Source organism: Chaetodon trifascialis, chromosome 16 (assembly GCF_039877785.1).
Source record: "Chaetodon trifascialis isolate fChaTrf1 chromosome 16, fChaTrf1.hap1, whole genome shotgun sequence".
Classification (NCBI taxonomy): domain Eukaryota; kingdom Metazoa; phylum Chordata; class Actinopteri; order Chaetodontiformes; family Chaetodontidae; genus Chaetodon; species Chaetodon trifascialis.
In genome coordinates this window covers 13,019,109-13,046,226 of record NC_092071.1, presented here as the reverse complement: position 1 = coordinate 13,046,226, position 27,118 = coordinate 13,019,109, and the positions used below count along the sequence as shown (strand labels likewise).

The 27,118-nt window shown below is 40.8% G+C and overlaps 1 protein-coding gene across 4 annotated transcripts in view; it reads right to left on the bottom strand.

Moving 5' to 3' along the window:
• Positions 1-10,328: 10,328 nt before the first annotated feature.
• Positions 10,329-27,118, bottom strand: part of cadm2a (cell adhesion molecule 2a) — a 201,570-nt gene continuing 184,780 nt past the window's right edge. For all 4 annotated transcript variants that reach the window (XM_070983711.1, XM_070983713.1, XM_070983712.1 and 1 more), the window contains 2 exons: positions 16,913-17,035; positions 10,329-15,673 (listed from right to left, as the gene is read on the bottom strand). In XM_070983711.1, the coding sequence (XP_070839812.1) occupies positions 15,555-15,673; positions 16,913-17,035 (242 nt within the window). In that variant the 3' untranslated portion in view covers positions 10,329-15,554. The remainder of the gene's footprint in view (positions 15,674-16,912; positions 17,036-27,118) is intronic.

Sequence of the window (27,118 nt, the reverse complement as noted above, 5' to 3'; positions counted from 1 at the left end):
AATTGGTGCTATGTATCTTTATGTCTTTGTTTCATGCATGAAATTCATGATGTAGTTTCCAAAACACCTGTTATGAAATCAGATCATCTATTTTTGCATCCATCCATCTGAATTTAACTTAATTTGTTCCTCATGCTCCTGTGTATTGATGACAATCTACTTGTCCACTGTACCAGTCACTTTGGACATAACGAGGATGTTCTCTTATGAAACAGGATCATGCTGCCCCTGCTCTTACATTGTGTACTCTTTGCTCACTCCTCACAAAAAGTTGCTCTCAGCAGCTTTGTGAATAGCTCTTAATGAACAGGAAACTCTTAGTTAGGAACTTTTAGTGCCTTTTTGGAGGACTCCTAGTGGTTAGATAAAATCCTTTGTCATACAACATCACCTACAACATTGCCTTTGCTGTCTGTTGCAGACATATGTGAACACAAATGGACCTCTTGGAAGTCATGTTGGATGAGCAGTATATGGCAGAAGTCTACTTTCTGTGGACACTTTGAATCACAAAGGGCTGGATCAGTCTATCACCTTGCTTATATTGACAATGTTTGAATGTACTTATACTTATGATTCTATCTTTTCTCATATGAATGCCATCAAAAAAAGGGCACGTTGTTCCTAGACCTGTGAGAAACTGTATGTGTCTCAGGATTGTCCTTACCACATACAGTAGGAGCCAAACAGTGGTGAAACTGCAAATCAGGCAGTGTAATTCCAAACAGGCTCAAAATGACATGAGTCTGATATGTATGGTGGTAAATCAGCTGATTGATGCATGTAATGCTACCTTAGTGAAAATGCAGAGATGTAAGTTCTGTTTTATGAAGATTCAAACAGGCCTGCTCATTCTGAGTCTGGATACGGTTTTACTGTTTTCACCTTTAACATATACGAATATGGACCTGCTGTTAGCATCTTACATCTGCTGGGAATTGTTTTTGATAGCATCATGAACAGACCCATTCATTGTTATTTTATGACTGCTGTTTTACTACATCCAGCTTGCATTTAGCATTTATGGATACTGACCTGTTTTAAAAGCTCCTTCTGTATGCTTGGAAGGGTTGTTGAGTATATTACAAGCAACCTACTGTTCGTTTGATGGGTGCTGTTTTCCTATATCCATCTTTTTTTTCTATATTTGTCGATGTGGACCTGTTAGAAAAATTATTGGCTTTTTGCACTTCTGTATCAAGCCTTGCAACCTATCTACTAACATTCTACTATTATATTTGTAGCCATTAACTGACAAAGTATTCATTGTGGCCCACACTGGTGGCAAGGTGAACAACCCTGCTGTGGGCTCTTAAAGTATGGATGAAATGGCAAAATGTTGTGAGATATCTGGAGTTTCTCTAATAAGTGAGTCTGTGCTTACATCTCTTCAGTGGATCTTCCACAAACATGATGTTCTTAAGGGCTGTGCTTTTTACTGATACAGTAAAAAAGAAAGTGGCAAAACACTTCTTCAGAAAACATGTTGATGTTGCCACAGTCACAAATTGGTCATCATTGTGCTGTGACTCTGTCGTTAAAACATGTACTCCAAAATTATGGTTTCTTCACTCAGGAACTTTCTGGCATGGTAAAGTCAGTTGTATGGATGTCGGCTGTCATCAGCACTCAAGACTTTAAGTGCTAATTTGAATTAATCAATTTCAAGTTCTGCATTTCATGGGCAAAAATGTATTGTTAAATGTTAATTGAGTGCAGTACGTCATTTCAGAGGCATACTGCTGTGCTGTTTTACTGGAAACATTCAGTTCAATTAGTTGCCATTGCCACAATTTGCCAAGAATGCAGTAATTCTATATTTTAACATCCAGTGTGGAAATGCATTTCATTCCCAACCAAACAAGCAGACATTGAAAAAAATCTCATCTGGTTGAATCTAAATTGCAGTCGTGAAGATGAGACTTTCCAAATAACATAAATTGATTTATTAATTTTATGTGTGAATGGGATTTAGCTCAAACGTGCCATTAATCCAATTATGTATTTCTATAAACTTCATACTGTATAATTTTGAATTATAGTAATTTCGCTCAGAAAGATAGTGAAAAAAAACTCTGTAAAATATGAATAGAATAACATAGAAACTACGCAAACCAATTAAACTCAAAATTACAAGAGCAATTGGGCAATAGCAGTACATATAAAGTACCCACAACTAGTGCTGTACTTGAACTAATAGTGCAATACTGTCTCAAGCAAAGTAACATAGTGGTGAGATCAGTAGCAGCAATACACCAGAATATTATATGATTATAGATGGATGGATAGTACTTATCAGTCCTGGTGAGAAAAATGTGTGCCACTACAGCAACTTAGAGCACAGCAAATAAAGACAAAGATAATGAGCAAAAAAACTATACATTTGTCAACAATAGCTTGAAAAAAGCTTAAAATAAGTGGGAGAATTTTCACTTTTTCACTTTACGTGTGTTATACATTGCAGTGTAAAACCTAGTGAGGTGGACATAGTCCAAATAGAGCAGTTGCAGTGCAGTTATGCACCACATAACTGAAAAATGTCGGAAAGCGTGGTGAGAGCGTTTGTATGTGTGTTCATCTTGGCCAACTCGTTCTCTTTCCCATGTCGTCAAATACCTGGGAACCTGGTCTGAGGTGGCAGCTGGCAGAAGAGCCTCCTGTAGCGGTCTGAGTCACAGCAGAGCTGGATCAGCTGCTTGCTTGACCGCTTGACCAGGAGGTCTTTCAGAGGATGTGAGTTATTTTCCACAACACTTCAAGAAGCATCCTCTTCTCCACCACCAGCTCTAACTGCTCCACTGTAGCTCCCAGACCGGAGCCGGCTTTTCTGCTGAGTTTGTATCAGAGAATTGTTTTTGCAAACAGTCTGATAAAAGATCTGCAACATCTTGTTGCACGTCTTGGCAACACCATGGCAGCGGCATAAAATCCGGACTCCTGCTATTTCAATCACAAGCAGGGGGTCTCTTGACAGAGAAGGCGGCATTTAGTCAGCTCAAAGAGGATGTGACACACTAATCCCTCCTGGTCTGCAGCATCTGCTTAATACTGACCCATGTCACGATGCACTGGCAGCAGCCCCTGCCATAACATCTGTTTAAAGGTGACCCTCACCCCTGTGTAGTACCTCGGTGTAAAGTCGTACCTTTCTCTCGACATAGATCATTACCTCTGGCCAAACCACAGGGGGTAGCGTGTGTGAATTGAGAAGCATGTGGAGTGAGAGCTCAGTGAAAAAACATCTGGTTCATCATGACCCTTTTACCCCTGATAGAGCTACAACTTTTACCAACCCTTTTTTCATTCTTACAGCTGGATGGTGTCTGCCTGCCAGGCCGCTATGCAAGGTGAAATTATTGTCATGATATAATGAGTTCTGGGAACTGTAAGGTGACTTTAAAATGTTCTGCTGCTGTCATACTTCAGGGGAGTTTTTGAAGAAGGTCACATTTTAAAAATGACATCATGCGAGGTCACATATCTGGATGGCCATGACACCAAAATAGGCTCCCCATAGCTCCTGTTGTATAATTCAAACCTGTGTCACCTTTAGCTTTTTTTGCTCTGCGCGTTTCCAGAAAAAGTCCAAATCTAGAAGCAACCATTATTCCTTAAATTTGATTAAAATAATGTCAGAAATGCATGTTCCTTGATGTAGTTTTCTGCAACATTTGACCAATAAAGAGTAAAGTAGAACTCTTAACTCTGGTTGTAAGATGAAGCCTTGAGGCAAGAATGTGGGTATCCGTTTGAAACATGGCTTGGATCAGACCGCAGAGATATGGTCTTGCCTCCAGTGGAGTTATTGATAATGACACGTTATTCATCACATTCTTCAGCAGAATCTACTCTGAAATAAAATTCAAAATGCAAGGTTCAGTGAGAATGGCTTATGTTTGCCCGTCTCGTACAGAGCAGAACAACGGGGGGAGACAAAGCGAACGGGAATGATTGCTCGTGCCGAACGAAAAGAAGCAATGCTTTTTGGTTTGTACTTGCAGCAACTACATAACACAAGCTGTCAGCTCTGATAGTAAGTGTGTGTGTGTTTATCTGTGCAGTATGTGTGCATGAAATAGAGACAAAAAATACAAAGGGAGTGTTATCTGTTCTAATAAACTATCAAAACTCTTCAGCTATTTAATGAGGCACCACAATTCAGACCACCCAAGCACACACACACAACGCACACACAGCCTAACTGCCACAAAACTCTCATTTAACACTGCACTTTCTCATCATTTGGAGCTGTGTCCTAAAACGCACAGTCTGGAATGGACAAACCTCGTGTCTTTTATATCCTCCATTAGCTGTGCAGCAGATATAAATTAGCAGTATCACTGCAGTCACGACAGCATCCAACTAAAGGCCGACTAATGCTTTGCAATCCTCCATAAAGCTCGCATACCCCCATGATATACTCCAACTACATGGGTGTCTCACATAAAATGAGCTTCATAGGTATTTGGACAGACATACAGTGATGTCTTGGCTCTGTGCTGTTATTAGTTTAGATGTGAAACAGCACAACTGCTATTAGTCTTGTGTCCAGACTGTCAGCTTTAATGGATATGTTCTCCGACATGAAATGAGCGGTTTAAACTTCTGCCACTTTTGGTCAACTTTACCCAGTACATGAAATGCTGTGCAGATTATTGTGACACAGTGATGACAGGATAAAATAAAATAAAACAAGAATGATAAGCCTTTTTTTTTTTTTACGTGCAGATTTGTCAGGGGCAAAATGAATTCCTATGCTTTATCCTTTCACAGCTGTAAACCTTTCCAACATCGACAAGGATCTTTAAAGCATCAACCCATTTAAACACCAAAACTTGGGGAAAATGGTGAAAGACAAAAGCACTTGTCTAGGATAAGGTATGATCTGGCTCAATGAGAGCCTAACAGGTTAATACAGGTATGGAGACCCTCTATCTGAGTAATTTTAATTAACTAGAGTTTACTGTGTGCAGTGAATGACACCATAAACACAGTACTTAGTTTAAAATCTCTACTGAACAGTCTCAACAATTCACATGAACATACAACATTAAAAAGCAATAAAGGGAAAGAAAAACCCGGGATGTTTTAATTAGTTTGTGTCTGTTTTGACCCCTTAATTTCGTGCACTTGCGTCTGTTTAATTTAAGGAAGCTTACATTTAAGTTTCGTTGGCACGCTGAACGTTGAAGCTCATGAAGAAAGTGAACACGTTACCTCCATTTGGCTACAGCAGAGTCTGAAAAAAGCGGGACAGCAACGCCTCCAAGTGTGGGGAAAGGAATGGCCGCAGCTCCGTGTCTGAAGGGTCTCCTCAGCAGCAAAGCGACCTCAACCGAAGAAACCACCGTGTCGACCATTGAAGCTCTTCTCTCCCGTGCAGGTGAGGGGAGACGACCGACGATGAGCCGGCGCGGCTAGCCCGGCCTCGGCTAGCTTCCTCAGCTGAATTCGCTTCACGTCGGAGAAAACACACCTGGACGACAGTTAACAGTCCCAACCTCAAAAAATTAACAGCGCTTTGGTCCGCAAACAACCCACGTGCAAAAACACACAATTAACCACATGGTCTGCGCCAACTCCGACCCCTGCTGCTCCCTGCTTCACGCTGTCTCTCCACAAAAACATGACAACACAGAGGTCAACAGGAAGTCAACCCCTTCCAGGTCATTGATACTCAAACGTAAACGTATATTATCTCTTTATAGACTTTGTGAACCATGAAATTCATTAGAAAGTGTTTCTTAACAAAAAAAGCGCTTTTTAACCATCACTAAATCTGTGTATTTATAACCATGAACTATAAAATCATACCCTATTTACTCCAAAATAACTGATGTACACCAGGGTATTACACAGTACTGCTCAGATAGAGACTTTTAAGGCATTTTTGCTTTTATGAACATCTAAAGGGAGGCAACAAAAATCCCTGCCTGGGAACATCAACAGTTTGACAAATGTTCCTCCAGAGTCTCCCTGCTTTACATCCAGTCAACAAGCCGCCCTTCACTACCACAGTCTTATCTGCTGGCCGCCGAGGAGCTCAAATGGATCAAAGGAGGTTTGCTGAAAGGATGCCTCAATCGTGGGTGATGAGGGATGTACATTAACAGGAACTCATAGTTCCATTGGCAATAGTATCACGCCACATAGTGGGCTCACGTTCGTTATTTTATTGTCTTGTCTGTATTGCCTCTGATGGCCATAACTCAAACTGGTGAGGAAGAACACCTGACACTACTGCCCATTGTGTTCAGGCTTTGTATTCTTGCGCTGTCATCTCTGGCATCAAATGTTCAAGTTCTTAGACAAGTTAAATGTGGATTTTTACTTTAACCCGGCCATCTGAGGCACAGTGACATGTGACATCCCACCTGCTGGCGCAGATGTGACTCACTGGCCAAGCTGTAAGCCACGGTATCTCTGGAATTTATTCTATTTTGTTTCCACGGCATTCGAAAGATGTCTGTATTCCCTGCATGCCTCCCTGACATGGGGTGACTGTCTTCACTGGAGGTCACCTGCCATCACACCTGGCCTGAACTTCAGAAAAGTCAAAGAGGTGTTGCTTGAGGATCTCACTGTGTTCAGGGGCTCATGCGGGGAAAATTCCCTCAAAGTAAAGCTTGCAGACATCAAAGCTTTTTTCTGCACAAATTCTCTCTGATGGCATCTTGAAGCCATTGTATGTGTGTGTGGCCTATGTGTTAGTGTGCTTGTGGCCCACACATGGTCAGCGCAATTATTGAACATCAAAGGCTGCTAACATCTCTGCTGTCATCCCTGCTCGGCCCCTCCGAAGTGTGTCATCCTGCAAAGCAGACGAAGATCTGGCTGCACGGGATACTGCAGAGGTGGGATGAAGAGGGAAATGAAGATGAGTTACAGGGCCTGCATTGAGGACAGGTGATATCACGGGGGAAAGCGATTAAGGCAAGGATTGGGATTGATAGAGGGATGCAACGAAGTGGCTCTGACTGAGGGGCTGAAAGGAGGCGACCAGAGATGTGGGCAAGTGAATAGACATCATAAAGAAGAGGAACGTATTTGCATATGGAGCGGCTGATACCTTCGAGACAGCTCCAGCTCTCGCAGCTGGCAGACTGACAGCACTGGGCAGGTGTGAGGCTCGGCGCTGTGGCACATCCAGAAAGTGACACTTAACGAGAGAGAAAGTGTGTGTGTGTGTGTGTGTGTGTGTGTGTGTGTGTGTGTGTGTGTGTGTGTGTGTGTGTGTGTCCATGTATGTGTAGGGGGCATCATTCATCTTTAACAGCCCTTTGTGCAGCAGTCTTCAAAAATAGAGACATACTGTATCAACTCTCTGTCTTTTCTCCAGCACATCCATGTGCCCCTGTCTTTCTAATTGCTGCTCCTTTCCTTACAGTTTTCCCTCCCCCTCAAAGGTTAAACCAAGGGGCAGGAAAGTGCTTCTTCGATTATTAGATCATATGAAAACCTGAGGTATGTGTTTATACCGATGACTCTCTTTCATTATTGTTGTATCTTTGCACCAAAGTGTCCTCCACATCAACATCTTTAACTTTGCTGCTTGGCCAAGAGGTGGGCAATTCCTCATTCTGAAACAGTCTTGCTCTGACAAACCTAAATGAATGCATCAATCAATATTTCCTCCCTTGCTTCCCATCCTGCTTTATTCCCCTGTCATTTCTCTGGTGGCGACAAAGCAGCCGATTTTAAACAGGCAGCACAAATTGGCAAGTTAAGGGCGATATATTTTGTCATCTTTCTTCAATTTCATAGAACATTTCTGTATCCAGTTTTGCTCTAGGGCTTTTTGAGCGATGGTCAGATTTGCCCTACCAACAAATCACGTTGTGACAAATTCGAGGTCGTTCATTATATATTTGACTCTTGAGCCAAAATCACCAGTTGTTTCTTTTTGTGGAAGGAATACAGAATAAGGGCTCAGAAACTCAGGCTTTCAGTGAGACCACACTGTCTTCTTTTCACCAAGACACCTATTGACAAATCCAGTCTGTCACAGAACGTAAAATAACTGAAAAGAAAAAATAAGTGCAGAAAGCTTTGCAGAAAGTGTAAGCTGTAAGGATTTTTGGTTTCTTAACAATGAGCTTGAAGTATTTAATTGTTGCCGTTCTGAAGAGATGAATGTGTTTTATTTAAAAAAAAAAACAAAAAACCCTGCTCTTTTATGAGTAATACATTACTGTAATATCCACTTTAACATTAAATTTAGAGCGTGATCGGCCATGAAGCATGATGCTCACAAGGTGTTGAATATAGGTGTGCCAAAATACAGTGGTGGATTTGGGTTTTGTGACAGCTCAGTGGACTGTGTTGCGTGCGATTCATTCATTGCACAACTTCAAATCCATCGTTGCCTGTCATCCCACCTGTCTCTTCCATCTGCCCTGTTATTCTTCTTCCCCATCTAAGGAAACTGGAAAGCTGGAAATGAAAAACTTTCAGCGAATTAGGGAAAGTTCGAGCTTAATTTTAACCCAGGGAATGCAAACGCTTGACAAAAATCTGCTTAATAAGAAGGAAGGAATGAAAAAAACATTAACGCAAAGCAACATTTCGCATGAAAAGCAGTTTCTGTCTGGTTTCTTGACTTCCGTGTCCCAGTTCACAAAACTGCTCTGATTGATTGAGTGGTAATTGAGTTTTTCACTGACCCCTCACTTTTCATCAGGAGAAGAATCACACCTTGGCTGCACAAATGCAGCTCTCCCCAGGGAGCATTTATTCCTGACAGGCAGGCTGATTGCAGCTGCTTTCTTCAGTCTAACATGACGTGTTATTGCCATTGCTTAATTCCCCCCTCAGTCATCATCTCATGTCTCACTGAAATAGGTGGATACCTCTATCTCCTGTCTATCAGGCTCCGTTGCATCCACACCTTCTCTCAGTCTCTCTCGTTCCTGCCTTCTTATATTCCTTCATCGTGATGTGCTCCATCTTTCCTTACATTCGTGCATACTCTTCACTCTCCACATGCTGTTGGAACAGAAATGATGGAAGTCACACTGTCAAAATTTAAAGGATTTTCCCTTCACCGGACATAATCAGTGATGGAATTTAACAAGTACATTTACCCAACTATTATACTTTACTTGAGTATTTCCATTTTATGCAACTTTATACTGCTCCACTACATCTTAGAGGCAATAATAATCAAGAAAAGTACAAGTACAGTTATGAGGTACTTGTACTTTTCTTGATTATTATTGCCTCTATTACCTCTAACCTTATGTTAATTACCTTGCACCACTGATCATACATGATAGTTAAACAGTGACTGACAGGGACCAATACATATAGAGCTTATTGCACTATAAGATGATGCATGCAGAAACATGGAGAAATGATACTTATTACACATACTTTTTTTTTTTTTAATGTGAAAACAAATCACATGGCTGTCCTCATTCCTTTCAATGACTTTTCCCAGCATCACTTTCTCCTGATTAAACTAGACTAATTTGAAAAGTCTTCTACAGGAAAATCCAGCTGAAAGGCTCAACATGACAAACTGAGTGGCATCATAACACCATCACCACTGTGCGCAGATACAATGCAACATGAATTATTCTTGTACATGAAAATTCATGAACATGTGTCTGTGCATGTGTTTCATGTGTGTGTGTGTGTGTGTGTGTGTGTGTGTGTGTGTGTATCCTCGTGAGAGCAAATTTAGACGTTTCTGATGCAGCAGTATTTATAGTGTATCATCAGTGCTGATCTCTCAGTTCAGAAACACTAAGGTAAGAGCCCTCCAGAGGGAAAATGATGATTACAAAAAAAATAAAATAAAAAAATAGAATCAGCCTTATACGCATATTTTGGCAACTATTTATTCAACAATTTTTATTTCATACATGAGAATGAACTTCTAAATTAAATATAATAAATCCCACAGACAATGGGAGAAAAACACCTCCATTATGGTGCTATATATCGACTCAAGCCCTCTCAGTGCAGCTTGATATGAAACCCCTTCTTTCATCAAGGTACATCAGAAGTTGAACTAACGTGTCTACCTCTAATCCTGATCTTTACTGAACTTTACTGTGGATACTTTGCATTTTGTGAGCGACTGACTGATAGACATAAAGATGTGTGTTGCTACAAGGAAAACATTGTGGTAGAGGACAAAAGCATTGAACTGCTTACACACCATAAGCTAAGATTAATTAACACTGTGTATAAACACTTCTATCATTCTTGAAACTTGATTATTTGCAGCATATTTCTAAATATCAGTATTTCAAGTCAGTCATCATATCAAAAAACGGTTTCTTAAGTCTAATATCCCAATGACAGCGAGATGACAGAATTACTGAAGAATCACTGAATAATTTTATTAACATTGTGATAATCTTAAACTCAACAAAATACATGGTGTCAGCATTCAGGGGCTAGCAGAGAGGGAAGTGCTCACAAGTCCCCGTTTTAAGACAGAAAATGAACAAACAAACAAAAAAAAACTCTACATGAAATATATTCCTGAGATGCAAAACAAAAGAAACAGATATAATCGAAAACGAAATAAAAGATCAAAATGTCACGATCATGGAGATTGGACTGATTGATTCTAGTGTCAATATTGCAGAGGAACAAAGAAGTGCACTGAAGCCACACTGTACAGCAAAGACACATGAAGGGTCAGAGGAGGAGCGATAGGACTGGACCGGGCCATGTCATGCTATCATCACTGCTGTGGAGAAGAAAACCAACAAAACTATGAGTTAAAACAAAATGTAAACGCAGCACAGTTAAAAAAAAAGAAATGCTTTTGATAGATTATGACTCAAAGTGGCCATTGCTTATCATTCTTATTCAGAGTTTTAATTTGGGCCTCTAATTTCCTCAAAATGGGAACAATTGCTGGTGCCAAATGTGTGTGCCGAATTGACTGGGATGTTCTGTGAGCAGAGGCGCTCTCGGGGCAGCGCGGTGTTTCGAAAAGGCTGCAGCAGGATGGATACGTAACACGACATCAGCAGGTGCAGTTTTCGACAAGCTTCAGCAATCACCGATCACATCAGGTCGCCTAATCCCTCTTTAAAAGAAAGCAGACAGGCGGGAGAAAGGTAAAGGAGTAAAGTGGAGGTGCAGAGTCACAAGGCACAAATAAACAGCTCCACGTGTCCAACAATGCCATTTCACGATACGCTGAAATCTTGTGAAATGACAATATTATATAAAATAATGATATGAGTGCACTGAGTCAAAATTGACAGAAACTTATAGCATAATGAAAAGTGTTTCTGCGATTCCCGTCTGTTGCCTAATACAGACAGAAAACGCACTTATGACTCCTGCTGCTTTTGGCTGCAGGTTTTAATCAACTGAAAGAGAATAATCCTACAATCTACAAGCAGCTGTGTGTGACAACAGTGCTAGAAACCACTCGCTCATTTAACCCATTCCGAGCTGCTTTCGATGCGTTAAAAGATGCATTTTACATGCATTTGAACATGTGCTGACAAAGAAAAAGGTAAGTGACAGTGAAAGGGCCAAAACACTTGCATACATGCTGTTTTTTTGGGTTTTTTTGTGTATGTGCCACCGCCAACACAAAAATTGCTCGCAAAATTGTATGCACAGGCCAAAATTACTGCCAGTATTACACTGCCTGATCTGAGTAAACACGTAACCTAAGCTGCACCACTCCCACCTTCAGTCAAAGAAAGTGGGTTTGTTTGGATAAAAATGGGAACATATCAAAAAAATGGACTTGCGCCCATGAAAATGGCACCGCGACTACGTTAGTGCTACCACTGTCTCCCTGCCAGGTTGAAATTAGAGGCCCATGATGTAATGGATATCAACCAAACTGATACATGTTGGAAAGTAAGGAGGCAACAAGATTAAAGCTTAGTTTCAACCGACAACAAAAAAAAGAAATACGGCTAATAACTGACCCCAAGCTACAGTTGACTCTATCACAGCAAAATAGTGCATGATGGTATGTGCCAAGCTGTTAGAATAACAAATTAAAAAAGTTTCAGGTTTGGTCTAGCTATCAGAAAAAGCCATTTGCAACAAATTAGCTCATTACTTTAGTGTCAAAACAAATATTTACATGTGGTTTTCAGAAAGAAAAACAAAACACATTTCACCATTCACTAAGAAATAGCCATCAAATTAGTCAGAGTGCATAATTCAGTAAATGGCACCTGTTTCATTTCTAACCCATCACTGCAGACCTGGTCAGTGTTCATTAATATAAAACAGCCTGTTTCTCTGACTTCAGAAACAACAAATGGATTCGACCGCTCTCTTATTTCTAAGCTGAACACACGAGAGTAAAGCAACAAAAATCTGATTGACACCGTCACTGATTTAAGACACAATGAAAATAACTAGATAGAAAAGTAAAAAACTTAAAAAAAGAACATTACATCATTGTGATAAAATGTATCTATGCACACATGTGATATGGAAGGTTCCTAAAGACCAGAGCCAGTCTAGAACGCTTTAGTCTGGATCTACTGAAGGTTCATGGTGTGGCTGAACGTAAATCTGCAAAAAGTGGTACATTGATTGAAGTGCACTAATATTGTCAAGTATGCAAACTGTTGCAAAGCTTTTAATAATTACGGTATTTAAAATGGAATATGCAAACTAAAAAGTCTACATCCGAGGTGACGGCCAAAAACTGACGTGATCTATCTGATGATTCCCAGCGTCTGATACACCCCAGCGGCGCTCGAGTTCCAGCACAAACAGAAAAAGACCTTACTTGTTGACCTTATTTGCATAATGTTGTAAATTGGCCATCGAATTGGAGACAGCTGGGCCCACTATTTTATTGCCCTTGGTAATAATTTACTCCCTCTTAGTGGATTAGTGCCTTGCCTTTAAGTCTTTACTTCCAGAGGCCACAGCGTTTATCACTCTTTCACAGGAGAGTAAATCAGCCAAATTCCTGCAGACTGATGAAAGACGAATGGCAGGGATGTATGAAAAGAAGCAGAAGTTGTTTACCAGGATATGTTACATTTGTCTGAGTGTGTGGGAAACTTTCATGGCCTCCAACATGAAGGTAATGTTTCTTTCAATGCATTCCAATTTGTATTTCAAGGATTTGGTGGAGACAGATGCACATTTGCTCTATGTCTGTAGACAAAAGGTCAATAAGCAAGACGTCGTAAGTGTTTTTCCACATTTCTTTCACTGAGTTGTGTCATTTCGTTTTTCCATCACATTTTTTGCACCGAATCTTTCGGATCGGTAGCACCTAAGAGCACGCCACAAACACAGGAAGCCCCTGTTTTCCAAAATTAAGTTACAAACATACTTCCATTGGGGATCTCTCTTAAATAACTTCGGTTCAAACAAATTAAACATGAAAAAGAACCAAACAAAAACATGCTAATGTGTATTACCAAAGTTTAGTTTTCTCACAGTATATACATGCCTTGTGCCCAAACAAAATACATTTGTTTAAAAGTTTTCCAATAAGGATAATGCAATGAAAAATGACAAAAGGAAATAGATAAGGCAGCTAATATACAAATTTGAAGGAATATGGGAATCCAGAATTTAACAGCAATTTTCACAATCAACCACATTTTAGCAGACACAATATACAGCAGGGAGCTTAGAACCATTTAAACCAAAATTATTAGAAACATTTTTTTTAATATATATAAAAACATGATTTACCTTACATTTTCAAAAAGATGCACTGTAATTTTTTCTTTTTCCAGAATTGAATCAAAGACAGCCTTGTCATCTTTCCACTACCGATCTGAATAGCAGATCCATTCCCAAAGCGATCAAGTTGTTGGCAAAGGAACACAGTTACTCATTCAGACATTTTTGTGCTTCTCTATTTGTCTTCAGTTTTTAGTTTTGGAAAGGAGGCCCCTGCAGATCTATGACCCAGCACTCACACACTATTTCCCTTTTTTTTTTTCTTGCTTGAAGACCCCATGAAATGGAAATCAAAGTTCAGTTCATGGAGAGTGACTCTGACAAAATGGAAATTAAGAAGAGCAGTTATGCGGTTTGAGAGGTGGGAGTATGCGGCATGTTGGTGATATCTACAGCTGAACTAAATCATTAGAAGCTGGTTAAACAGAAAAATGTGGAGGTGGCAATACAAACAAAAAGTGTGATTTTTAGCCAAACTGATGTTATCGCTATTTTCATAAAGTAATACTATGACTGGATGCTTATCTAGGAGCCAGTACATGAACAGAAACCACCGTGGAAAGCTGCCTGGACCTCAAGATTATAAGAGGTATCAATCAAAATAACTGAAACTGAGTGAGCAAAGGTAATTAAACACTAAATTTCATGTACATACTATAACTGTATACTTGTTTCTGTCACTCCTAATGGTTCATTTTGCATTTCACAGGGTCCTTAAGCCTTAAAATTATTCCAACGTGACATAAACAGAAACAAAATAATTCAAAGTGAAAAGCTAAACTCATTTCAATACAATTTATACAACTTTTAGAGAGAGGAGATCGACTCTTTCTGTACACCTGAACTCTTTATGTGAATCACAAACTACTGTAAGCTGTCAAGAGGATGCTGAAGGTGTTGGTGTTTCGCTAAACTGCAGCCTGGACAGTGCAGCAATATACAGACAGAAGTACACAGGGACAGCAGGTTTAGCAAATGGTCTTATATACTTGATTGAGTTTGCTCGATGGAATGCTTCATCTAGCATCTTTGTGTATTCTCTGCTCTTAACAATACCACACTACCCTTTATTACCCCTACCCTAATAATGAAAATCATATTATACACTTATCTGACAAACCTTGCTACAGTGTTACACAAAACCTTCTTCTTATCTTACAAGGGTCGACTGTTTAATTACAGGTCTATTTAGAGAGGATGGGGTTGGGGGGAGGTGGGTCGTCTAATATTCAGTGTGATAGACATGTATAAGGCGTAAACAGCAAAGATTTTTCATTCAAATAAAAAAAAAGAAGACGCAATGCATAATCAATCAAAAGCTGTGAGCTAAGCAATGGAATGATGGTCCAGTTAACCATCTACAAAGCATTTACATTGCTACTGACAGACGATACATGAAGGCATTGACAGAAGTTCAATGGCGTCTGTATTTTTAGGCACCGTGTTGATGTGAGATATGTGTTTGTGGACGTGTGTGAACAAAGGGGATATCGTATGTGTTTGGGTGTCTGCTTGGAGGGAAACGGGAAAGAGGATGAACGAGGGCTCATGTAAGAAGCAGTCATGGTAGATATACAGACTTCCAGGCATTCATGTCAAAGATGAGGAGCAGTATGAGAAAAGGGACAACTTCAGCAGCAACGGCAAGCTGCCTGTGAACACCGGCTGCCAAATAAAAAAAGGAAGAAAGAAAGGACGAGATGTAAATGACAGAAATGGGCTCAACAAAAGGTAATAATAGGAAAACACTTGGGGAACCGCTCTGCGGGCTGCCTGCCGGTTCCTCGCTGACACGATGGGGGCAGTGGTCAGAGGTGAAAGAGAAAAGGGGGAGACAGAGAGAGAAAGAGATACAGAGATTGAAAGGGGGGAGGAGAGAGCTGCACAGCTCCCCCTGCAGTCTAAATGAAGTACTCTTTCTTTTCTTCTGCGTGTGCATGGTTGCCCTCAGCGTTGATGATGGCTGTGTCGGCGTCGGGCGCATCGTCCGCTCCTTTGGCCTCGTTTGTCAAGTACGTTCCTGAGGAAACGAAAACACAAACCTGCATCAAGGAAAACAAATGCCGAGCGGCCCTGCGTGGTGTTTACTGCCCGAGGCGAAAAACACATCTGAAGACAACATCAGTAATGCTACATAATTCATACACAGAATGATGTGAAGCTAGGATGGTACAGGATATGTAAATACAGCAGTGAGGAAGTGTATAAAACCCTGCATCAACAAGCACCTTCGCTGCTCTCAATGGCGACAAGCGAGGCGTAAGGATGCACATCTAAATAACATGATACAGCTCTCAGTTTTAACTACTGTTGGAGCTCGCTTTTGTAGCATCAGTGTAGGAAACTGACCATTTACTCTGACCCTTAGGCTTTTTGGCCTATTTTCTCTCTCTCTCTCCTCAGAAGAGTCACTAAATGTATAACCCAGGCATGCCATATATTGTTGTTTTTAAAAGAAGCTGGGCTACTTCATCAATTTGCATGTGAGTTACTAATTTTTAAGTCACAAAAAGGTTAAAAAAACAAATGGCTTTTGACTATTATTCTCTTTTTTATGACCATTCGGGGGATAGAAATGCTTTGGAATGAATGTAAACAGGAAGTTTAATGTCACACTGGACTTCAGCCACACTCAACGTAGCCTAGATTTGTTATATTTTGTCAAAGTGGCCCTTTTAATAGTCTGCTATTAGCAGTGTCTGCAATGTTCCCATGGATGTACAGACAGCTCTCACTAGAGTACTTATACACTAAAGAAAATGCAAAAATGTGATTATTCTCAGGCAAGTTCTGGAGTTATAGGGAGCATATTTTTCTATGATTTCTCAGAGGATTTACTGACATCCTCTTCCTTTACTGATATCCTCCGAAACTTTTGCACTGAATATAATCTGATATAATATATATATATCATGTCTGTGTGTTTGAATTTGACTGAGTCATGACTCTCAGAACAAGGAGAGCAATTTTGAGGCGAAATACGGCAATCAATGTCAAGGAGTTAGAGTAAAATCATGTCATAGCACTCTCTCAAAATAAATACAATGGCATTTCTGGATCGCTTTTGGAAAAAAAACAGGTATGCACTAGCGCCATCATACAATGCGTGCAGGACTTTAGCCTCTCCACTGCAGGTGTGTCATACAACTTGTAACTTGGGAATTGGGGAAAGACTCTGAGGTCTAATGGGACAAGTAGAACATGCTCCACTCGTTCCATAAGCCTTGAGAGACTTAAGTCTGGTCCACTGTGGTTTTACCTTTATGCCTGGCCAGGTATCTTCCCAGAACAATGATTAAACACAAGGTGACAAAGACCACTACAGCCACCACTCCTCCGATCAAGGCATGGTCAGTGCCGTGCTGCCCCACAGCGTTGGGATCTGAGGGAAGACAGAGAGAGAGAAACAAAGAGAGCAGATGAAGGCGCCGGTTGGTGAGGTGAGGGAGCGAGGGCAGAGGAGCAGCAGAAGACAGACAATACAAAACAGAGCAAGGAGGAAAAAGGAGATTATTTCCAGCTCGTTCCTGCTATAATGAGCTGCTGTCATTCCTCTCTCCTTTCACATCATGCAGTCAGAGCGGAGCTGCCTAGCTCCATGAGAATAATAAAATGAGAGAGAGAGGAAGAGAGACGGACACCACGTTGACACAAAGAGCGGCTACAGGCAGACACACATATGCCCTGCAAAATGAAGGAAAAAGAGAATGAAAGAGGGACTCGGAAAAAAGAAGTGAATAATTTAGGATCACCCCCACGGTGCCGCAGGAGTCCCCGACATACAAACCGGGGCAGCGGTGGAAGAGTAGTACACAGTAAATAAATCATCACACGGAAAGTAAAAAGGAAAGATCAATCTTTTTCTGTTTCTTGGCGAGGAAGGATTGTTGTTAGGAAAATGAATTGGCTGTTAGTGAGTTGCTACAGGTCTCAGCAGTCGAAACGATAGTCATGGAGATTGAAGAATCTGCATGATGAGGCTGTTGATGCCTCACGCAAAGATCCATCAAAGGTTTCCCTCGACTTCAACAATAGCTCATTTCCGTTGATTCACCTCAACTTCCCTTGTTCACAAAGTCTGGCTTGCGGGGTATGCAAGGTGGGAGTAGGGATAGGAGACTACCAGTGTCCACTGTATGTGAATCAAAAAAAAAAAAAAACTTTGACAGTGATGGCATAACGGAGATGAGTAACGGAATAGCCTGTATTATTCATATCAGTCCATGACACCTGAGAAATTAGCACTCATCTCATTATCCTCCTGCGAGTGCCAGGGCACGCCACATACAACCCTGTCACTTCATGTGTTCATGTGGGCTCATGATAGCTAAAATATGGCCGTGTCAGAGCAGGGTAAGCAGTGATAGAAGGCTGGTTTAGACACGCAGCACACGTTGTATATTGACACTGTTTCTCTTCAGTATTCTCCTTTTCTCTCTGTGTCCGCCCATGTGGCCGAATTGAACAGCTGGCTTGCTCTCGCTCCATAACTCTCCATGGTCTGAATGACCAGGCCGTCACACTTCACTGCCTCCCAATGGACAAACACACACTCATACCGACACACACGCTCACACATACACACACACACACACACACACGGAGATGTGGTTTCACCGTGCTGCAGTTCTGCTTGGTCAGTGGAGCAGAGAGTAGAGGAATGTTCCCCTGGCACGGCCCAGCAGGGCGAGGACTCGAGGCGTTTAGTTACACACATGGCTGTGTCTCTTCACCTCTATCTGTCAGGACAGTGAGTGTTTTTTACCGTCATACACACACTGGCTGTCCTACTGCTGCGCTCCAGTCCGGCTGTTTCAACCCAGTGCAGGCACAAACAAGCCATGACCATACAGTCGTACGTCCGTCTATAGAGCGCAACACACTTTGGCGATGCAATGTGCTGGTGTCATGTCCAAGAGGTTGGACTGTAAGTCAAATCCACTGACACTTCCAGAAGATGTCTGCGTCACTTCCTTAAAGGAGCACTCCACCAAAAGTCTGTCTTCTGACTAGAACTGAAATGCTGCTCCATCATGGAGGTTTGTATAGATTATCAAATGTATCAGTACATCCTAGGATAATTCAATTAACCATTTCAGTCCATCTACAGGTTTTTTGAAGTACCATGTGTGAACAAAAGTTCTGTTAAGACTTTTGTAGCTCTTTAGTAAGTCACCTCAAGTGATGTCACTTGAGTCAGTTGGGGATAAAGACTGCAAATTTGAAACTGATAAAAATCAGTGTGGAATTAGACAGAACTGAGCTGACCAGACCTCGTAGCCCACTCCTCATCTCTGCTTGAGGCAAGCAGCTAGAGGCGATATTAGTTGCTGCTAGCATAGCACGCCCAACTATCTGCCTGAACTGTTGGTGGTTGAGTTGCATTGTGGGGAATGTAGGCACCAGGTTTTGACACGGAGAGGAATTTGTGGAATAATAAAGACAATATGTCTTGTTCGGTTGCATCAGCTTGACCTTAAAAGACTGTCCATCGTGAGTCTGACAGTGTTATTGGAGCCCTGTGCTAAATAATGCCAGGTGCTTCCTGGAGAACTCTTTCCAGTCATCTTTCAAGCCAACAGGAGGGTGTTTGATATTCATACTCACGAGTAGATTTTCAGTGTATTCCATTTACTCACGAAGCAACAGTAGCATGTGACATAAATTCATCATAAGTTCCAGCATGTAAATACTTTTCATGCAAGTGCCTTCAAAACACGGTCCATCAATTGTATTCTTATGTATTCCGTTCTAGTCCACTGCTACTCATGGAAGAAGAAAAGTACAACGGAGACACACAGAGAAAGGAAATGAAAAAGTACAGATTGATGGACAGGAAAAGGCTGAAATTTCAGTTGGAGCAGATGGAAAAGGAAAGGCAACAAGGAGAAAAGGGATCTAGAGGAGGGTTATACATTTTTATGGGTCCAAAACACATTATCTTTTAATAAGGGCACATACATTCTTCTCTGTGTGATTTAATATGAGAGCGTGGGTGGCAGAGCAAACTCCTCTTTTAATATTTATAACACTCTCCTTGTCGCCTGGCCTAGCAAGTTGGGCTTGTTTAATAAATTAAAGGGGTTCAGGGTGTCTGTGAGCCACTGCTCGGACGGACTGAACCAAAAGTGTTACTCTTAAAGTGCCCCACTAACTCCTCATCTGATCCATTTCACTGATGCTGGCTTCATATGGGATTCCAGTGGAAGGATATGTGATAGTGATACTATGTGGGCTTTCAAGAGGATGTGTAAAGGCTGGAAATGGAAACAATATAATTTACAGCCCCATTATCTAGTCAGATTAAATGACATTATTCATAGAATTACATTTCTGGAAGGAATATGAAGGATACTGCATGTCAAAATAAAGGCATAGGTGATAGATGCTGTAAGTTTTAGTTTAAACATCCAGAAAAGGTCACTGTTTATAACTGAAACGTGGCCAGATTCAACAATCATTAGTCTTTGATTGGTTCCAAAAAGATATTATATAGATTTGGAAATTATGTGCAAAGGAGCATCGGTAGTTCAAGTGGAAACTCAAATGTTTAATCAAGGGCTCAGCTGGAGAGAAATGATGAGCATACAAGAAAAGCTGGGCCGCTTCCTTAAATCAGGCTGTTCTCTCCATTTGTAGCAGCCAGATCTGACCTTAATTTCTGCGAAATCACAAATTATACATTAAGTAGTGAACCGGGAAAGCTCTTAAATATCTAAGAGGGGAAGTTCAGTGGAGCAGGTAAGGAGTTTGACGAGCAAAAGGTTTGACTTGGTTAATGTAGTTAATTGTGGGTGATTGTTCAGGTAACAACAATAACAACTCAGCAAGAACAAGGATGTTCCTCTTCCAGCACTGACATGTGAGTAGATACTGCAGTGTCGATAACACGCAGCCCTGACTCCGCTGTGTCTGAAGAACCTGAACACAACGTGTAAGCACATTTGTTAGATTGTCTGAAGCTCCTTCGTGACATGTAAACAGCTTTTTCTGATCAGAATTGGAAAACTGTCAACTGCCGTGACACATATTTGTTCTCCACGTCTTCACTGTTGTACTACGTGCGTGTCCCTCAAATACCATATTCACTGTCTGTGGAACTACACTGGAGATGTTTGCCATTCTGAGTATAATACAAAGTATTGTTAAAGCATCTCTCGGGCCTGAGGCCATACCAAACTCTGCATTGCCTTTCTTCTAAAGTCATCTTTTAAATTAACAGTCTCAAATGATTACACGCAGCATCCTTGAATCCATCAAATCACTAAGCAACTCTAATGACCTTTCCATTCTGTAGATTAGCATACAGCTCTCTCTCTTTAGCGTTGGTATAAAATTTGTTGATATTAGAATTCATCCCCCATGGACATCTTTGTCTTCTTTTGGATTACACTTTTCCCTCTGTCTATCTTAGATATAGCTCTATGATGCAATGGGGTTCAGTTGCTCAGATCAATAAAGCTGCAGCTAGCTTAAGCATGAGCTTATACAGCTGCAGTGTCCTTGTGTCTGTGGTGCAGGTCAGGGAATGTTGTGCGTGTGAGCATACCACTGTGACTAAAGTAGACAATTTTAGTTGCATTAACGGGAAATCAGATTCATGAGAAACACTGAAACATCTTTGGAAACCCCAGGGGGTGAGGTGGGACTTTTGCTTTGTACTTTTTTGCAGTTAATATGATTTTTCTTGCTTATTTCTAAGATAATGACTCTTGTATAAGATGTGTCCTGATTACCTGAAATTATCTGTGACCAAACACAGGAAACAAAACAAATGAAACATTTACGCTTCACCTCTAATGGCCTCCACAGTATTGAAAACACCGTACATAACATCATTAAATGTGAAACGTAAAGAGACACATATTACTCCGCATTACTTCTGCTGCAGTGAAAGTTAGAGACACAAAGGAAAGAGTGCCTGCAAACAGAGAGAAAGGAAAGGAGAGAAAGTGGCAAAAAGTGCCTGCAGACTTCACTTGTTCGATGAGTCAATTATGCCCAACTTTTTGGCTGAGACTGGAAATTCACCAATCTGCATCTAATGCTGGCTCTACTGCCAAGATGAAAGAGTCCCTGGAGGCTGTAGCAGAGGGCCGAAAGACACATGTGTGTACAATCTTGAATGAACGCACCCATGCATGCAAGAGAGCCACAAAGACAGAAAAGAGGAGACGTTACCAAGATGTGCGTGTGTGTTTGTGTGTGTCCTTGCACATTATTGCTTGCTGGGTCAGAGTGGATTAATTAGATTCTGAAAACAAATTACTTCTGCTAATCATTCAATAAAGCCCACACGTGGACTTGGACACTATCTTGAATATTCAACAACCTTCTTCTCTCTCCGCCGAATGAAAAGAAATTGTGGTCAGCAGGGTAACAGCATGAAGTTATAAGCAGAGCAAGATAATTAATCATAAGAATTCATTAAGTCGCATGTACTGTAAGAATCAATCTATCAAAGCCGCTCAATGTTTGACAAAAATGCATAACCTCTTCAAAACAGCAATAACAATAAAACACAACAGAGGAAGGGACAGGAAGAACACATCACTCTTACACCTATGCTTCATCTAACTTCATCATGAGTATATTGCTGCTGCCTTTCTGTCAGAAAACTGCATTATGCTGCTGGTTAGTTTGGAAGAATTGCATTGTGTGAGTCAACAAGAACAGGAGCAGCAGCAACAGAAGCCCACACAGAAGTGAGTGATCTTGGAGGAAGCAAGTTGCCCCCACAAGCCTGACAATCCTCTGAGGGACCCACGCAGAGAAAAATTAATAAAGGACCAAATAAAACTTAACGTCAACAAATGGAAATTGTTGACTGCCTCAACTGTGTGTGTGTGTGCGTGTAAGCCTGCGCACGTGAGTGCCTCTTCAAGATTGCTGGAAGTGTCCCCTGCCATTGAGATTTAATGAATAGAGGGGCTATTACATGTAATTCATAACACCAGCCCCAGGATCTAGTGATTTCTCTTTTTCTGTTCTACACTTTATTCCAAATTGTTGCTATAACTCTTCCCCAAAGCGAGTTAATGTGACAGGCCATCAATAATAATTGCCCAGCAATAAGTGGAAAGACCTTTGCATTATGTTTTAATTTCTCCTGTGATCCTCAACTTTACGGTGGAGAGTGGGAGAGAAAGTGGAGAGAAGATGGTTGGCACTGTTCAATATTTAACCATTTCCCCCGTCGGGGATACTGCAACACGAACCTAACCTTTCTGGTTTAACCAATCAGCTGCCCTGGACACTTGCCCCCAAGAAAATATGTCTTTTGTTCATCATATGGCCTAACCTGAGCCCTCCATTTACAACAAGATCAATAGCAATGGAATAAAGCAGGTACGAAGCCCTGTGAGGACTAAAAATAGTCCTTTCTGTTATTGAGTTTTCACAAAAGGTTCGTCCTCGTTCTAAAGCAGCTGCAATAGGTGAATGTGGGGTTAAAGACATGAAACAGGAGAGCCGAGGAGTAAAAACTGCCCTTTTAATCCTAAAAAATTTGCAACAGTGATACAACGGGAGTGAAATTTCAACAGCTCCCTAAATTTGAGAAGGATATTATTAAAGAGTTTCAGTCATTTGTGTTTAGTTTTGATTTCATCTTTAGTTCATTTATTCTCTCCTGCAGGTTTTCTTATTAACTCCTGAATCTCATTTCTGATTGCTTTATGCTGTGTGCTTGACCCTCCACATACACTGTAACTTTTGTAGCCTTTCTGACCAAACAAAGACCTGAACAAATGCAGACTTTGATATGCATGCTAATGTATTTGCCAAAAGCATTATGTCATCATTATTTTTATCATGTGACAGGGCTTAGCACAGGTATATAATGATCAAGCATTTTGGATCAGAAACACTGAACAGCGCAATGAAACAATTCCCAGCAGTTTCATCCTGTGGGAAAGCTCATTTAGACAGCACCTCTGATTGAGACAAATGAACAGCTTGAAGCTGTTTTTTAGTTTGCTGATAGATATGCTGCAACAAAACAAAATCACATTCCACCAAAGAAATGTGCTCCCCTAATACTGCTTTCTCAAACTGCTCAAAGTAAAAGAAATGGTTTTGCATGCCGTTGTTTGTCACAGAGGTTTGATTTCCAGACCGTAAGAAGGAAATCCTCAGGTGAAGTCACGACGGTAGCCTAAAACGGACTTTTTAAATTTAAGATCAGTGGGCTGAGCCTCAGCAGAGATCAGCTGGCTCAGTTCTCAGGAAGCCAAACAGGGTAAGAGTGGTCCCGTTTTAACGTATTACCATTCATATGCAGCTTTTTGGCCAGCGCTCACTTGAAAAGGGAGAAAGCTCAGGCTAATCCCAACTTTTGAACCCTGACCAATCCCTTGCCTCTGCTCCTGAATTCTCCTCGAGTGTGCAGTCGCTGCTATCAACTTCAAGAGGAGAGCAAAGATCCCTTTGTGTTTTGCTGTAGAGCACTAGCCATTAAAACCATGACGCTTATGGATTAGCATGGCAACCTCTGCCGATCCCCAGTGACCGTTAAAACCTCAGGTACTAGCCACACAATTTAGCAATATGTTCCAAGTTATGCTGTAAACTCTGATTAAGAGTCCCATGGTTGTTGGTGCATTTCTTTACTTAAACCTTCTGTTCCTCTCAGGGATCAACTAATGGACCAAAGAAAAGAGAACTTTCCTCTACAAGGAGGTAGATGGGTATTATTTTAGGTTTTCTGTCTTCTCCACTGGCAGAGACACCAGGCATGAATAATTGCTGTCTTCTCAGCAGCGGGCCCTTTATCAGGCTACAGGGGCTGGGGTTGGCCACACGAATGCTGATTATGAGAAGTGAATAGTAAATATTTTAAACACCAAAGAAACCCCTGTGCATGATTCAACCTTTCATCCTCCCAAGGTCAAAGCTAATTTGCAAGCCATGAAAAAGCATTTGGCAAATTTTAGAGAACTCGGTGGTGGTGGTGGGGTGGAGAGAGAAGGGGGAGTGGATGTGTGTGTGCGTGTGTTCGTGGAAGGGGGGTCTGATGACATTGCATAGACCTCTGATACTTAGCGAAAGAGTTATTATAGCCATTAGGGCTGGCTGGGCTATTGAAGCAGTGTGTGTGTGTTGGGCGTCCATGCCAGCACTTCATTAATAAAGTGAATCACAGACTGCAGTCCTGCATCAGTCCTGGCATTCTACAGTCCGGATGAAAAACAGAGGAATCTCTTGCATACCTGCACGCCAGCTACACTCCAAAGGTCAACAACACTTCAAATTAAAAGGCACGGGTTACTGCCAAATTTACATTTCCCATTAGAACCAGCAAGTGGACAGTATGAAATATTTAATCCCGAATATTCCTGCAAGGATGAGTAAATGCTTCCATTAAATGGTACATTATTGCATTGGCTCATGTCAGCAAAATAAGATATAATAAAAGCTATTATTATTGTAAGAGGCTATTATTGTAAATCCATACAGTAAAATAGTCATATTTGATATCTTACACACACATTTTTGTAAATACAGAATATTCCATCCTATAAGAGGAGAGCAGCTCATTGCTATGTACAGAGAGAAAAAGTGCAGGCAGCTGTTTTCACCTCTGTGGCCAATTTACGCCTGTCATGCAAATACTGCCTCTGCCTCACTCCTGGATTGTGTGGGATGATATCTTGTTGGCGAATTAAAGGTTATTTTTGGCACATCTGAAAACAGGTGAAAAGCACAAAAATCTACATTTAATGCACCTGGAACTGTTCTCTAAAATTGTTCAGATCTTTCTGGCCAAACAGGTCCCAAAATGGTAATATATGAGTAACTTAGGCAGTATCACATAGTAATAATGGTGCTACAATACTACAGTGCATATTTTGTATAGCTGTGCAAAGCTTAGTTCAATAACCATGTCTTCCAAATTTAGGTTAGAGACAGAATGATCATTGATCAATCTAATTAATATTGAGGTTATTTTATACAGAATTAATATAACACTCAGTTTGTTGAAATCCAGATTTCCCTGTGCGCTGGATGATAGTCCAACTTTACATTGATCCTATTTCTACTGCAGAGAATATGCGGTCCAGCAGTGTCACCTTACTTTCCCACTGACCTGTGGCTGTCATGGTAGCTGACAGGGCTTATTAAAATCTAAACCAAGACCTCACTCTTGACTCCGAAAGAGCACTAATATCACAGGAGCTCAATTATGACTAAGGTCTTAACACTGAAAGTCTGGGAGCCCAGAGGGCAACTGTGGAAACACGGGATCTGAGAATAACAATGAGCAAAAATAAATAAATAAATATTAATTAAGCCTTAATATACCAGAACACTCTTCAGATTGTTGCAGCAGAAGAAAAAAAGAGATGTACAAAGCTACAAATTCACAAATACATTTACTATATTCCTAACTTATTTAGTGCAATGATGGCAAGAAAACACAATATAGGCAATCATTGATTTCTTCATTTTTCAGATATCCCCAATGAACTCGAATGAAGGCTTCAGTTAAAGCAAACTTAAGCCATATGTCTAAGGTGGTGGAGAAAATGAGTCAGGAGGCTTATTCCACACACATGCAATGTAAATGAATTACTTATATTTGTCATGCTGTGTATAAACTTGCCAATACCGATGGGTGCCATAATAACAGTGATGTTTTTAGGCTCTGCACTTGAATTACTATAACACACAAAGCAACACTCTTGACTGTTGTTGAATTTTACAAGTCCTGTATGTACAGGCCATTGCCATTTTCCAAATCTAAAGTCAGTGCCACACTCAAATGACCATGATTACTTTCCAGAGTTTTTAGCCTGCACAAATATGTTAGATTTAAAGTAGACAATATTAAAAAGAAATCACCTGTGGCTGCACGCTTCTGTTTCCCATGCCTTGCTGTGTTACTAAAATCATATGCAAAGAGTGGAAACACTCACGCACAAGGACTGATACAAATCACAGTAAGTGCATCTAACACCTGACATCTTCACACCATTCAAAAAAAAAAACCTTGAAAAGACATTAAGATATTTTCTCAATCTTCAGCCCTTCCTGTGATACTATTCATGTTTTTCTATTTGACTTGCTTATTTAAAGTTTTTATCTACATTCTTTTCTTTCTTTCTTTCTTTCTTTTTTTTTTACTACCGACTGCTCGTCTCTTCTCTACCCAAAGTGTTAACTGGAGGATGTCTCAGCCTTAGTTGCGGAGTTTGGAATCAACATGCCGATGATGGACAAGAGTGGAAAGATGGAGCAGCAGCAACAGTCATATAAAAAGAGTCATATAAAAAAGATGGCAGAACAGAGAAAGATACACCTGAGAGTGCTCACCAGTTATAAAATATGCTACAATTCTGCATACAGGTTAAAGTCGTGAAAACTACAATGCATATTTCAACTGCACAGGAAGACAACTTTATTAAAAAGACAAAACGTTGCGGGGCTGGTACAGCTCCACAGTTGTTTGCTTTCATCCAGAGCC